The following is a 15,377-nucleotide window of genomic DNA, read 5'->3' as shown; positions in this document are numbered from 1 at the left end:
TCAGGTGATAGACATGACTTTATTATAGTTCTTATATATTTTAATGTATATCTACACGAGGTGTACCCACAATGAATAAAAAGAAAGACTCTCATCAATGCATATCATAGTTAAATTTCAGAATACCAGAAAGAGAGATGATCCGAAAAATGCTTAGGGAGTGAGGAGTGGGAAAATAGGTCATGCACAAAGGACAGGGAATCAGAACAGAACCTCTCAACAGCTACACCAAATACTTAAAGACAATGGAATAATATAATGCCATTAAAAATTTAAGGGAAAATAACTTCCAACTTAGAATTCTATACCCAGCTAAACTAAATACTCAAGTATAAGAATAAAAGACATTTTCAGACACGCAAGCTTTAAAAAAAAGTTACCTCCCATGTAGGCTTTCTTAGGAGGCTACTAGAGAATGTACTCCCCCAAGAAAAAGGAAAACAGGATTCAGAAAACAGAGATCCAAAACATGAGAAAAATAAATAAAATGCCCTGAATTTGGTGAAGGGAAATCCCAAGAATTCACCTATACAGCTGTTCTAGCAAATAACTAGTCCAAATTGGAGGACAGAGGGTTCCAAGAAAGATTTCTTTAAAAAAAAAAAAAAAAGTAGGGGTTTTAGAATTTGGGAGTCAATTGTAAGTAAACAAAAAGAAAAGCAAATTTTATAAGGATGATTATACTAGTGAAAGAAGCCAGACTCAAAATGCTACATATGGAATGATTCCATTTCTATGATAGTAAAATGGCATTAACAGAATAGAAAACAGATGAGAAGCTGCCAAAGGAGGGCGGTGGGGAAGGGGTTGACTACTACAAGGGAATTTCTAAATCCTAACTGTAGTGGTGGCCACACAACGGTGTGTGCTTGTCAAGACTTGTAGAACTATACACTGAAAGGGTGAATTCTACTATATTTGTATCTCAATTTAAAGAGTAGGGGGAGAAAGGGCAGCTTTTAACTCTAAGAAAAACAAATCATACAGAACAAATACAATTGTTGTATACTATATGCCTTTGCTATAAACAATTATATCTCATCACTATCATCATAATGTAAATACTTAACACCAACAGCCAAAACTGATATAACTACATAAGGAGAATGATGGAGACCAAATGTGTAGCACAGGGTGCTGTGAATTAAATCCTAATCTCTACAAGAGGAAGAAAACAGATAATCTCTAAAACTGTAAAGTCAAGAAATAGCCTTATAAGCATGTTATTTAGAATGCTGGCTTTCCTGTTTCCTGGACTCTTCCCCTACAAAAGAAAACAGCTACAGTGTGGGCAGTGGTTGCCTGGGGAGGGTGGAACTTGGGGGTGAAAAGTGGGGGCACTGTTGTTATTTGTTACATGGTTCATGATACCCAGAGATCCTCCAAATCATATTCAAAATTTTCAACTTCACATGGAATTTCTTTTACCACTACTAGTTTGTCTCACAAGGCATTTACTCTCATTTAAAAATAAACATCTGGGGCTTCCCTGGTGGCTCAGTGGTTAAGAATCTGCCTGCCAATGCAGGAGACATGGATTCGAGCCCTGGTCCAGGAAGATCCCACATGCCGTGGAGCAACTAAGCCCGTGAGCCACAACTACTGACGCCTGCACTCTAGAGCCTGCGAGCCACAACTACTGAGCCCATGTGCCACAACAACTGAAGCCCGTGTGCCTAGAGCCCGTGCTCCACAACAAGAGAAGCCACCACAGTGAGAAACCTGCGCACCTCAACGAAAGAGTAGCCCCCGCTTGCCGCAACTAAAGAAAGCCCATGCACAGCAACAAAGACCCAACACAGCCCAAAACAAAAATTAATTAATTGATTAATTTTAAAAAATTTTTAAAAGTATCCGCCTTCCAATGCAGGGGACATGGGTTCCAGCCCTGGTCCAGGAAGATCCCACATGCTGCAGAGCAACTAAGCCCATGCACCACAACTACTGAACCTGCGCTCTAGAGCCCACGTGCCTACAGCCTGCACTCCGCAACAAGAAGCCACCGCAATGAGAAGCCCGCGCACAGCAACGTAGAGTAGCCCCCACTCGCCAGAACTAGAGAAAGCCCGCATGCAGCAACGAAGACCCAATGCAGCCAAAACTAAATAAATTTATAAATAAATAAGATAAAAATAATCATCTGGATTTTGTTTTCCTTGTGAACAGCTGAGTAGTGTGATGAAAAGAGCCACCATCCAGGCATCTTCAAAGTTGAATTTTTGGCAGATGTTGTATGGGTTTCTTCTCTCAGAATACCTGTGGTTTGACAGTTTACAGGAGTGATAATCTCTTACATCATGCTGCCTAAGCTGTCAACCTGTTTAGTGAATGTGACACTTCCAGACATTTACAGTTTTCATTGACTTATTTTCGTCTTTACTGCTTTTCTTTTTAAATAATTAAAGGCTGAATTCCATAAACATAAAATGTATATCTTACTTGTTTAGTCCTAAGATATATAATGCCTCAAAATGCATTAAGTGCAAGTAAATACCCTTCTTAAAGAATAATTAATGAAGATTAAATACCTTTAATTAATGAAGATTAAATACACTGTTATATTATTCTGATAACAAACATTAACCAATGAATGCTTGTGTCTACTTTAATGGGATTTGTTTCAATATAAGAATGAATTTTATGGTTTGCGAATACAAAAACTTTTTAAACATTATTCATATTTTTAATTAATGAGAATTTATCCTATCTACAGGGTTTTCGATATCAAATTATCCTTGACAGGCAAAGGAAGACTGTATTTGACTTGAACCGCTAGGTTTCAAATGCTAATGCTCAGAACAAGGTTAAAACAATTGTGCCAACTGAAATTAAAAAAAAAAGAAGAGGAGTCAATCTAAAAAAATATATATGAGGTAACACTCAGGTAAAATTTAGATATGCCAAAAATCACGAAGGAAGCAATGACCAGAAATTTGGGAAACAAAACAGGATGCCATAACCCAGCCTGTCACCAGATTGCCAAACTGAAGTAATATCTCTAGGTGTGGTGGGTCATGACCTGTGTGAGTTGCTTTGCCTAGTCTATCCCTTTCCCTCAATTCCTACTGATCGTGCAGAGTCTTGTGCACCCCTGGAAAGGAATCTGGATTTGATTCCAACTGCAATGGGATGCCATTGGAGGGTTTTAAGCAAGGGATTATAAGATCTGATTTGCTTTAGGGATCAAATGTGCTGATAAATGTGAACAGGCTCTGTAAATGCTAAAGCATCATACCAGCATATTTTATTACCTTGATAGAGGTCAAACTGAAAGGGAGAGGTGAAAATAAGGAACATTAAAATCCAAGTAGGACAGGCCCATTCTAAATCATGTGGCCTGGGGTCTTCTCCCAGGCTTCTCTCAAGTTCTGTTTGGGACTTGAGGAAGATCAGGTTTGGTGGAAGAGGAATCAGGAATTGTATTTGCCATATTAAGTTTGAGGTGACCATTAGACGCCTAGGTGGAGATCCTGAGAAAGTATCTGGATATATCCAACTGGAGCTAAAGAGAGAAACCAGGATGGAAATACAGATTTAGGATCTATCAGAATATAGTTTTGCTAAAAACGATAGTTGCTAATCTTTATAACGTGCTTACTATATTTTAGATACCATTTTAAGGGCTTTATATGTATAAACGCTCTTGGTCCTTACCACAGCTTTAGCAGGTTAGGTCCCATGATTATCTCTATTTTAAAAATGAAGAAACTGAGGCATAAAGAGATTAAGCTACTTGTCCAAAGACACATAGCAAGTATGTACCAGAGCTGGAACCCAAACCTAGGTAATCTGACTCCAGAACTCCTTAAAGCCATGGGACTGTTTGGGATATACAAAGAGACAGGACTGAGGAGGAGGAGGACAGAGCCCTCACGTACAGTATTTCAAGTCAAACAATTTCCTGAGTCCTGAAGATCAAGTGACTGGCGCTGTTTCAGGCTCTGCAGACACAAAGAAAAATTAAGACAGTCTCTCAAGAAGCCCACTCTGATGGCTGAGCTGATGGCAACTACTTACTCAACATTTACTATGTGCCACACACTGGCCAAGCTTTTTAGACATGTGATTTCACTCCTCCTAACAGCCCTATGAGGTAGATGTTACTACAGCCGTTTTAGAAATAATGAAACTGAGGTTCAGAGAGGTTAAATAATATAACCTAGTTATAAGTGACAGAACTAGGATTCAATCCAGGTCCATCTTACTTCAAAATCTGGTCTTTTCCAAGGAAATCCTGTTACATGCTACAACATGGATGAACCTTGAGGATATTATGCTAAGTGAAATAAGCCAGGCACAAAAAGACAATGTATGATTCCACTTATATGAGGTATCTAAAGTAATCAAATTCATGGAAACAGAAAGTAGTAGAATGGTGGTTACCAGGGGCTGGGGGAGGGGGAAAAAGTAGTTGTTTAATGGGTTGAGTTTCAGATTCGCGAGATGAAAAAATTCTGGAGATCTGTTTCACAACAATGTGAATACTTGACACTACTGACTGCACACTTAAAAATGATTAAGAAGGTAAATTTTATGTGTTTAAAACATAAAGAAGGGCCTCCCTGGTGGCGCAGTGGTTGAGAGTCTGCCTGCCGATGCAGGGGATGCGGGTTCGTGCCCCGGTCTGGGAGGATCCCATATGCCGCGGAGCGGCTGGGCCCGTGAGCCATGGCCGCTGGGCCTGCGCGTCCGGAGCCTGTGCTCCGCAGCGGGAGAGGCCACAACAGTGAGAGGCCCGCATACCGCAAAAAGAAAAAAAAAAAAAAAAAAAAAACATAAAGAAAAAAATTTTAATCTGGTCTTTCCAAGTATACCACATGCCATAATGGATATGCTTACAGTGCTATGGAAATACTTGTGAGGATATAATTTATTCTGCAATGTGGGGGTGTAGCAAGGAAGAGATCAAAGAAAGTGACTAAGAAAGGACACATCTGAAAGATGAAGTTCCCCACTTTATCTTCACTATAGTTTTGGGAAGGTACATCCATCTCAACTTCTGAAATAGCTCCCATTCCTATCTGTATACAACTACTGATTACCACAATAACCAGCCTAGACCAGGCTCAAGAACATTCCAGCACCTTCTATCTGGTGAGCTTCTTCAGTCTCCTCCCATTCCAAGTCATCCAGCACTGGAAACAAATTAAGTGTACTAAATTTCCCCATTCATTAAGTTAAAGAACTTCCGTGGCTCACTATTGCCCTCAGAACATAGAGGATTATCAAGACGAGTGCTTAGGAGCAAATTACCTAATTTTTCTGAGCCTCAGTTTCTTCATCTGTGTTGAGATGAGTCCTGACACTTGATTCAAAAGATTGAGAATTAAATAAAGACACTGTATACCTTGCACAATGCTTAATCCAAAATATGTGCTCAGTAAAGGTGAGTTAGTTCCCTTTCTGCCCATTCCTACATACCCAGCTCAGTAAGGGTCTTTGGGTTAAAGGATAGAGCAAGTATTTCCAGAATACTTAAGGCAGACAGAGAAGAATGCAAAGGGAAAAAAGTTGCTCATCTATGGTTAACTGATGTTCAGGAAAATACTGTTCACCCAGAACTGCTTCTTTATCTGTAACCCTCTACAAACACAGACCACCTGGTCTTTATCTTATATTCTGTCCTTTTAACCATATGAGTAATATTGAAGTGGTTCAAAATTAAGTTCATATATAAAGTTATACTGTGAAAAGTCTCACTCTCATTCTCTCCCTCATCTACCCAATTCCCACTCCACTCCCACCAATCACTTTATTACTATTCCTGTATTTACTTAAAAAGTTTCTTTATGGGGCTTCCCTGGTGGCGCAGTGGTTGAGAGTCCGCCTGCCGATGCAGGGGACGCGGGTTCGTGCCCCGGTCCGGGAGGATCCCACATGCCGCGGAGCGGCTGGGCCCGTGAGCCATCTGAGCCTGCGCGTCCGGAGCCTGTGCTCCGCAACGGGAGAGGCCACAACAGTGAGAGGCCCGCGTACTGCAAAAAAAAAAAAAAAAAGTTTCTTTATGCAAAAGCTATCCTTAAATTAAGCCAATGCTTTACAGGTGTGTTTGCAACGTAAGTTCTGGGAACATGGGGGCGGGGGGAGTAGAGGAGCAAGCAGCCTAGGTTTATTCATCCTGCTTCACCCTACAGCAGGGTCCTTCATTCATTCATTCAAAAAAAATACTAATCATATATTGGGCACTATTATAAGCCAGATACCAAGTATAGCATTAATATTAACTGATTACTCTTCAGCTTCTTGCTGTGCACCAGAAATGCATTTAACGCTTTACACAATTGTCTTTGATGCTCACAACACCTTAACGGGTAGGTTACTAATTATCATCTCCAGTTTACAAATCAGGAAACTGAGGCACAGAAACATAACTTGCCCAAGCAAGAGAGAGCAGGGTTCTGAATCCAGGCCTGACTCCAGAGCCCTAGCTCTTTACCATGACGCTCTACTCTGGCAAACCAGATACAGTCCCTGCACCCGCTGGAGCTCAGCCTAACGTGGGATACACGCGAGAAAAAGGATAGACAACAAAGAAATATGTAATTACAGACTAAGAAAGTAATGTGAACGGAACGAATTCAGGGTTGTAACTGAATAACAGTGGGGACCCACTTTAGAAGAGGGAGGGTTGTGTCGAGGAAAGGCCTCTCTGAGAGAATGACATTTATGATGGCTTTGCAACCGTTTGGGGTTTGCAGTGATGACCCACCGCCCAAGTCACGGGGAAGAAACTCGCGGCCCGTAGAGGCTACAGCAAACTCGCCCAGGGTCCCCCAGACGTGCAGACGTGGCGCAAGGAAGGGAGGATCCAGGAGCTGGGCCTAGGACTCGTACACGCCATCAATGCCCGATGCAGCCCAGCCCTGCTCGGCCCCTAACCCGGAGCCTCTAGCCTGCCGCTGCCCACTGCCCCGCCGCGGCTGACAGCGTCGCGACAGCCCACAGGGAGGCCCCGTGGCCAGCCAAGAGGGGTCGGACCCGTACAGCGGCGGCCTGGAAAGGCCTCTTGCCCGGCCCCCCGCCAGCTCCCGCCCGGTCCACCCCGCCCCGCCCCTCCGGGCCGGCTTCGTACCTGCACGGCCCGGACCAGGCCCCGGCCGGTCAGCTGGCCCTGCCGCAGCTGCAGCAGAATGTTACCAGGCCGCGGCCGGCCGCCCCATCCGCCCCAAGCCGCCACAGTTGCCGCCGCCCGTCGCCCTCGGCCGACCCCAGACCCAACAGCCGCCGGCGCCGCCGCCATGTCTCCTCGTCCGACAAACAGGAAGCAAGCGGCCCCGGGGCCGCGGAGATTCCTACGGGGCGGCGGAGCGGGTCGCCGCAGCGCCCCCAGTGGGCCAACGGCGGAGGTGCAAGCCGCGTGGCAGGGGCCGTGCGCGCCGCGGGGGCTGCTGGGAAATGTAGTCTTGCTCTCAGGAGGGCAGGTGCGAGAGAGCGATGTGGCGTTTCTTGCGCCACTTGTCCTTCTGGCCCCTCCGTCCAGCATTTCAGTGAGGTCCCTCGAGGTCCCTCGAGGTCGAAGACAGGTCCCTGCGTGTGCATTCTCCCATTTTTTGCCTATTTGGGGAGGTTACAGCCAACCGGCTAGGAAAAGATCTTGGATTCCAGACCAGGAATCAGGCCGTCTGGTCTGATTTCCCGCCTGCTTCTTTCTGCCTCTGACTCGCCACGGACCTCTCTGGGCCTCAATGTCCTCATTAGTTCATTCAGTCAGTAGTTCCTGGGAGCTATTCAGCCAGGAAATAGTTCCTTGGGGCCAGCTCTGCGCCCAGCACCGAACGGCCCCTGAGAAAACAGTGGTGAGCAGAGCAGAGTAACTAGGTCCCTGTTTTGAAATGCGGGTTACAGGGAAGACAGCACATCCATACACAGGTGCACAGTAACAAACTGGGTAACTTGTGTAACTGGGTAGGTTGTTGTGATGTTAAATGAAGTAATGGAAGGGAAAAGGATTGGTAAATTGTGACATCATAGTCTCTGTCAGAGGACTCTTGTCCTGATTTCTCCCCACCAGATAGTATGTTCTGTTCTACTCTGAGCCCAGGTAATCATTTTTTTGGCAAATTTCTGTGCCAGGATCGTGGCACCTCCTCTCCTTTTTTCTTCCTGGGAGGGGGTCTTGTAACATAAATGAAAGAGGAATGCTGGGTGTGATGCAATAAGGAATGGTGGAGATTGTGACCCATAACTTACTGCCCAAACCAGAACTTTTAAGAATGAAAGGATGCTATTAATCACAACGGGACAGCAGGCGTGTAAAGGGACTGTTCCTGGCAAACTGTGATTGTGGTCACCATCCCCATGCCCATCTACAAGGAGTGGTCTCTACTCGCCTCCTGCAGATTGTTGCTGAATGGCCTAGTTTTTCCAGAAAGGCCAAAAGCCTGGGTTTTTATGTGAAATCACTCAATTTTAAAAACTCCATGGGCCAAATAAAACCCTATTTATGACCCCTGGAACAGGGAGACCAGGATCAGGTCCAGGTGTACATGGAAGTTTAGCATGTGGTAAGGGAGACATTTCAAATCAATGGGCAAAGAAAAAAAAAGGTCTTAAACTTTACACCAAGCTAAAATGAATCTCAGACATACTAAAAGCTATGTATAACAAAATCAAAGTATAGTTCTAAAGCTGGGTTGTGGTAATAGTTATACAACCTTAAGTTGACTAAAAATCATTAGATGGTATATTCAAAATGGGTGAGTTTTATGATATGTAAATTATACCTCATACATTCATGATATGTAAATTATCTGATATGTTAAAAACCAAAGTATTAAAAATAGTACAAGGAGGGACTTCCCTGGTGGCACAGTGGTTAAGAATCTGCCTGCCAATGCAGGGGACACGGGTTCGAGCCCTGGTCCGGGAAGATCCCACATGCCGCAGAGCAACTGAGCCTGTGCGCCACAACTACTGAGCCTGCACTCTGGAGCCCATGAACCACAACTGCCGAGCCTACGTGCCACAAGTGCTGAGGCCCACAAACCTAGAGCCCATGCTCCACAACAAGAGAAGCTACTGCAGTGAAAAGCCCATGCACTGCATAGAAGAGTAGCCCCTGCTCGCCGCAAGTAGAGAAAGCCCGCACGCACAGCAACAAATAACCAACGCAGCCAAAAATAAATAAATAAATTTACAAAAAAAAAAATAGAAGTTAATCTATGGGAATACTTTTACGATTTGGGGATAGAAAAGTTCTTCTCAATCATAAAACCCAGAAGTCATGAATAGGAAAAGATTGACAAGTTTGACCTTAACAATGTTAAAATTTTCTGTACAAGACACTATGAACAACCATGATAGGCAAGTGATATTCTGGGAAACAGTCAATATAGAGAATGTATGAAGGACTTACTTCGCCCTCTGCCTGAAGTTCTCATCCCCAGGAAGCTCTCTGAATGGCTTGCTTCCTCATGAACTCCAGGTTTCTATTCACGGAGAGATCTTCCCTACTATCCATATAAAAGCAGCACTCCTTAAACTCACCATCTTATTACCTGCTTTGTTTGTTTCTATAGCACTATCTCCACATGACATAGTTGTTTACTTTTTGCACCCCTCCCCCTGACTGGAGTACAATCTTGGTCTTTGTTCATTGCTGCATTTATCTCCAGCACATAGAATAGTACTTGACACATAGTAGGTGGTCAAATATTTGTTTATGGGTCCAAAAAATTAATGAACAGATGCATGAACACCTACAAAAATCAAGGTAAAGGGTTCCTGGTGGTCCAATGGGTAAGACTCTGGGCTCCCAATGCAGGGGGCCCGGGTTCGATTCCTGATCAGGGAACTAGATCCCGCATGCATGCGGCAACTAAGAGTCCGTATGCCACAACTAAGAAGTCCGCATGCCGCAGCTAAAAAGATCCCGCATGCTGCAACGAAGACCCAGTGCAGCCAAAATACATAAATAAATCAATGTTTTTTTAAAAAAATCAAGGAAAAAACCAAACAACCCAATAGAAATATAGGTAGAAAGGAAGAGGCAATTCACAAAAGAAAAATAAATGGCCAGTAAATGTGTAAAAAATGCCCACCCTCAATTTTATTAATAGTAGAATGTTGATGGTGAGAACATAAACTGATATATCTTTCTGCAAAGAAATTTTTTAGCAATAAATTAAGTCATAAAGAAATCGAAACTTTTTGACTTGATAATTACTCCCTAATGATATTATTTGATATGATGATGATTTAATGCAAAAATGCTTATTACTGTATTATTTGTGAAAGCAAAAATAGAAAAAAATGTAACAATAAAGTAGGATCATGGTTAAATCTAGTGTTTCAATATAATGGAATATTTGAGCCATTGAACATCATCATTTACAAAATAAAATACTAAGATTTCAAATAAAATTAAATATTCATATATTTAGATCTGCTTCTAGGAATTTATGTCTTAGCAACAGCTAAACAAGTATACCAAGATGTATTACTAAAATATTCAGTGAGATATTTATATATCAAAATATTGGAAAAATCTGAATACCCATTAATAGGTGACTAGTTAAACGAACCACGTTTCACCTACTCAGCAGAATACTGCACAGTCACTGAAAGCAATAGGACACACACACACACACACACACACACACACACACACTGACACGGGAAGATGTTCATGACACAGCTAAGTTAAAAAAGCTCATGGAGGGGCTTCCCTGGTGGCGCAGTGGTTGAGAATCTGCCTGCTAATGCAGGCGACACGGGTTCGTGCCCTGGTCTGGGAAGATCCCACATGCTGCGGAGCGGCTAGGCCCGTGAGCCATGGCCGCTGAGCCTGCGCGTCCGGAGCCTGTGCTCCGCAACGGGAGAGGCCACAACAGTGAGAGGCCCGCGTACCGCAAAAAAAAAAAAAAAAAAAAAGCTCATGGAGGGACTCCTTCCAATGCAGGGGGTGTGGGTTCGATCCCTGGTCCAAGAGCTAAGATCCCACATGCCTCGCCGCCAAAAAAACAAAATATAAAACAGAAGCAATATTGTAACAAATTCAATAAAGACTTTAAAAATGGTCTACATCAAAAAAAAATCTTAAAAAATTTGTTTGAAAAAGCACTCATGGAACACCACTGTGTATCATGTGATCTCATTTGTGTAAGAAAAAATCATCTACTTATATACATTTACATATACATTACAAAACCTGGAGGATTATGCACAAAATAGTTGAAAGCAATTACCATTGGGAAATGGAATTAGGAGAGAGGGAAAGAATATTCATTCTCCTAACTTTTACACTATTCCTTTCATTTTATTATAAGCGTAGATAACTTTAATAATTTAAAATGTAAATTTAAAAAATTACATATCTATAACTGGATAGGAAGGTGCTCACCACACATTCTTGAAAGAAAAATAAAGCAAGTTATAAAGGAAGAGGTATATTATGACCCCATTCATGTATAATTAGACATTCATACTCTATATGGTTATATGCACAGAATTACCTGAAAGAAATGTTACCAAAAATGTCAACTGTGGTTATCACAATGTAGACAGACTTCAGGTAATTTTTACTTTATTAATATTTTTCATAATTTTTTACATAGTCCATGCATCATTTTTACACTCAGGGAGGAAAAAAAGTTCTTTTAATGTTAGAAATTAAGAAAAAAGAAAAGGGGCTTCCCTGGTAGCGCAGTGGTTGAGAATCTGCCTGCCAGTGCAGGGGACACGGGTTCGAACCCTGGTCTGGGAAGATCCCACATGCCGCGGAGCAACTGGGCCCGTGAGCCACAACTACTGAGCCTGCGTGTCTGGAGCCTGTGCTCTGCAACAAGAGAGGCCGCGACAGTGAGAGGCCCGCGCACCGCGATGAAGAGTGGCCCCCGCTCGCCGCAAATAGAGAAAGCCCTCGCACAGAAACGAAGACCCAACACAGACAAAACTAAAATAAATTAATTAATTAATTTAAAAAAAAAAAGAAAGGAAAAAAAATCCATTCCAGGGCCACAAAGCTGGACATTGGTCAGCCGTCTGTGCAGCAGCCAGCCTTCCCTGGGCAATCACAGCCCCAGGATTTCACCCAGAGCTCTTCCTGAGGCATATGGTGGAATATACTCTCATCCTTGTCACAGCAAGGAGACAGGATCCTGACAAATCTTACAGTTCAAATGGCCCTTCAGGTTCCCCTTGGCACTCATGATGCTGGGAACAAGTCTTCCCACTTCAGTTTTGACCCGACTATAAATGTCACTTTACATTCCTAAATTTGAACCTTCCTCAGCCCAGCCTGGCCCAGGCATTCCCCAAAGCTGGCTATTCACTGAGTCAAAAATGATCACATCAAGTTCAGTCCTAAGGTCACTACTGACTAGGAAATAAGGAGATAGGTTTCCAGAAACCTCTGAGTAAAGGTACTCTCCACTTCATCTCTGTTCTGCTGGCCCTTTCTGTAGAAACCAGATGAGTGTCTTTCACCACCAGAGGGCAGAGCACCCCTCCCGCAAGAGGCCAGTTGATGTCAATTCAGGTCAGGGTTAGAAAAACTGAAGCTCCTTAATAGGCTGATTTTTTTCCTCACAATAATCTCAAATGGCTTAACCAAACATGCTGATACTACTCAGAGAGTATCACTTCTTGTAAATGTTACCAAACTCAACTGGGCAGATGGATTTTCTGGGGCAATTATTTTTAGATCCTATTTTTTAATCATAGAAAAGTCATTTTAATCAAAGCAACTGGCACAGTTATATTCAGACCACAGAAACAGCTGTTCATGCATCGTCCTTTGGTGTTATTTCCGACGGTTATATTCTTTCACATCACATTTCTAATGTACAATCTCTCAAGGATTTGTTTCAAAAATGTTTGTTGAGTACCATTTCACCTGCCAGGCACTACTGTAGGTGCTAAATAAAAGAAACAAAGTCCCTGCTCTCATGGAGCTTATACACTTGTGTAAGACCCACCCTTCTTTCAGCATTTACTGTTGGCCAAGCACCTTATTTGCAATATTTTATTTTCCCTCAGCATTTTTTTAAAATTAATTAAATTTATTATTATTTTTTTGCGGTGCGCAGGCCTCTCACTGTTGTGGCCTCTCCCGTTGCGGAGGACAGGCTCCGGACACACAGGCTCGGTGGCCACGGCTCACGGGCCCAGCCGCTCCACGGCATGTGGGATCCTCCCGGACCGGGGCATGAACCCGCGTCCCCTGCATCGGCAGGAGGACTCTCAACCCACTGCGCCACCAGGGAAGCCCCTTCCCTCAGCTTTTTGGGGGGAAATTTTCAAATCTACAGAAAAGTTGAAAGAATAATACAATGAATACTCATATATCCTTGCTTAAACTCACCAATTGTTAACATTGTTTTATCTATTTCTTCTCTATCTACATGTGTATATATACATATATATCACATTTTTTGCCAAACCATTTGAAAGTAAATTACAGATATCATGATACTATACCCCAATATTTCAGCATCTATCTCCCAAGAACAAGGACATACTGTTAATAACCATGACACCATCACACCCAAGAAATTTAATGTTGATATAATATTACCTTACATTCAATTTTCTGCAATTGCCCCCCAAAATGTCCCATAGAGTCTTCCCCCCACATCCAGGATTCAATCAAGGATCACTCATTGCTTTTGAATGCCATGTCTCTGTATTGTCTTTTAATCTCTAAGACTCCCCTCATCTTTTCTGTCTTTCATGAAAGAGTCCCTTTCATTTTTCTGTCTTTTCAGTGTATGAGGGTTCACTTTTCTCCATATCCTCACTAACATTTGTTTCTGTTTTTTTTTGTTGTTTTTTTTTTTGGTTGCACAGGGCCTTAGTTGCGGCAGGTGGGCTCCTTAGTTGCGGCTCACCAGCTCCTTAGTTGTAGCATGTGAACTCTTAGTTGCAGCATGATGTGGGATCTGGTTCCCTGACCAGGGATCAAACCTGGGCCTCCTTCATTGGGAGCATGGAGTATTAACCACTGCACCACCAGGGGAGTCTCATGCCAACGTGTGTTATCTGGGTTCCTTTTGAGGACAGCCATTCTGATTGGTGTGAGGTGATATCTCATTGTGGTTTTGATTTGCGTTCCCCTTATGATGAGTGATATTGAGCATCTTTTCCTGTGTCTTTTAGCCATCTGCATTTCCTCTTTGGAAAAAATGTCTACTCAGTTCCTCTGGCCATTTTTTAATTGAGTTGTTTTTTTCTTGATGTTGAGTTGTATGAGCTGTTTATATATGTTGGATATTAACCCCTTATCAGTCATGTCATTTGCAAATATCTTCTCCCATTCAGTAGGTTGTCTTTTCATTTTGTCAGAAAGAGAAATTAAGGAAACAGTCCCATTAACCATCACATCAAAAAGAATAAAATACCTAGGAATAAACCTACCAGAGGAAGTAAAAGACCTGTACGCGGAAAACTATATATAAGATACTGATGAAAGAAACTTAAGACAACACACACAGATGGAAAGATATACTGTGTTCTTGGACTGGAAGAATTAATATTGTTAAAATGACCATACTACCCAAGGCAATCTACAGATTCAATGCAATCCCTATCAAAATAAAATGGCACTTTTCACAGAACTAGAAAAAATAATTTAAAAATTTGTACGGAAACACAAAAGACCCCAAATAGCCAAAACAATCTTGAGAAAGAAGAACAGAGCTGGAGGAATCATGCTCTCTGACTTCAGACTATACTACAAAACTACAGTAATCAAAACAGTATGGTACTGGCACAAAAACAGAGACATAGATCAATGGAACAGAATAGAGAGCCCAGAAATAAATAAACCCACACTTATATGGTCAAGTAACCTATGACAAAGAAGCCAAGAATATACAATGGAGAAAAGACAACCTCTTCAGTAAGTGGTACTGGGAAAACTGAACAGCTATATGTAAAAGAATGAAATTAGAACATTCTCTAACACCATATATAAAAATAAACTCAAAATGGATTAAAGACTTAAATGTAAGACCAGATACTATAAAACTACTAGAGGAAAACATAGGCAGAACACTCTGACATAAATCACAGCAATATTTTTTTGGATCCATCTACTAAAGCAAAGGAAACCAAATAAAAAAAAACAAATGGAACCTAATTAAACTTAAAAGCTTTCATACAGCAAAGGAAACCATGGACAAAATGAAAAGACAACCTACTGAATGGCAGAAGATATTCGCAAATATGTCCAATAACAGGTTAATATCCAACATCATTATTGTTTTTAATGCTCAAATTGTCCTAAATTTGACCAGTGGTAGTCCTTTCAAGCCAGTTCCTGTGTCCTTTTGATATTTTCTGGGACAATCCTAATTTTAAATGGTCCCTGTGAGACTTGAACTTGTTCAACTCTGTCACCTGATATGAGTTCAGAAAATACAATCACTCTAGATCTC

The 15,377-nt window shown here is 42.1% G+C and overlaps 1 protein-coding gene across 2 annotated transcripts in view; it reads right to left on the bottom strand.

The window, feature by feature from the left end:
- TRPC4AP (transient receptor potential cation channel subfamily C member 4 associated protein) overlaps positions 1–7,307 on the bottom strand; it is a 73,319-nt gene extending 66,012 nt beyond the window's left edge. Inside the window, exon 1 of one of the 2 annotated variants that reach the window (XM_082643897.1) lies at positions 7,073–7,307. In XM_082643897.1, coding sequence (XP_082500023.1) covers positions 7,073–7,240 — 168 coding nt within the window. In that variant the 5' untranslated portion in view covers positions 7,241–7,307. The remainder of the gene's footprint in view (positions 1–7,072) is intronic. The other variant, XM_082643896.1, reaches the window with a different exon arrangement.
- Positions 7,308–15,377: the final 8,070 nt, after the last annotated feature.

The sequence above is a fragment of the Mesoplodon mirus genome (assembly GCF_964341445.2).
Source record: "Mesoplodon mirus genome assembly, chromosome: 15".
NCBI lineage: Eukaryota > Metazoa > Chordata > Mammalia > Artiodactyla > Ziphiidae > Mesoplodon > Mesoplodon mirus.
Note: the sequence above shows the minus strand (reverse complement) of the source record. Positions and strands in the feature narration are given on the sequence as shown.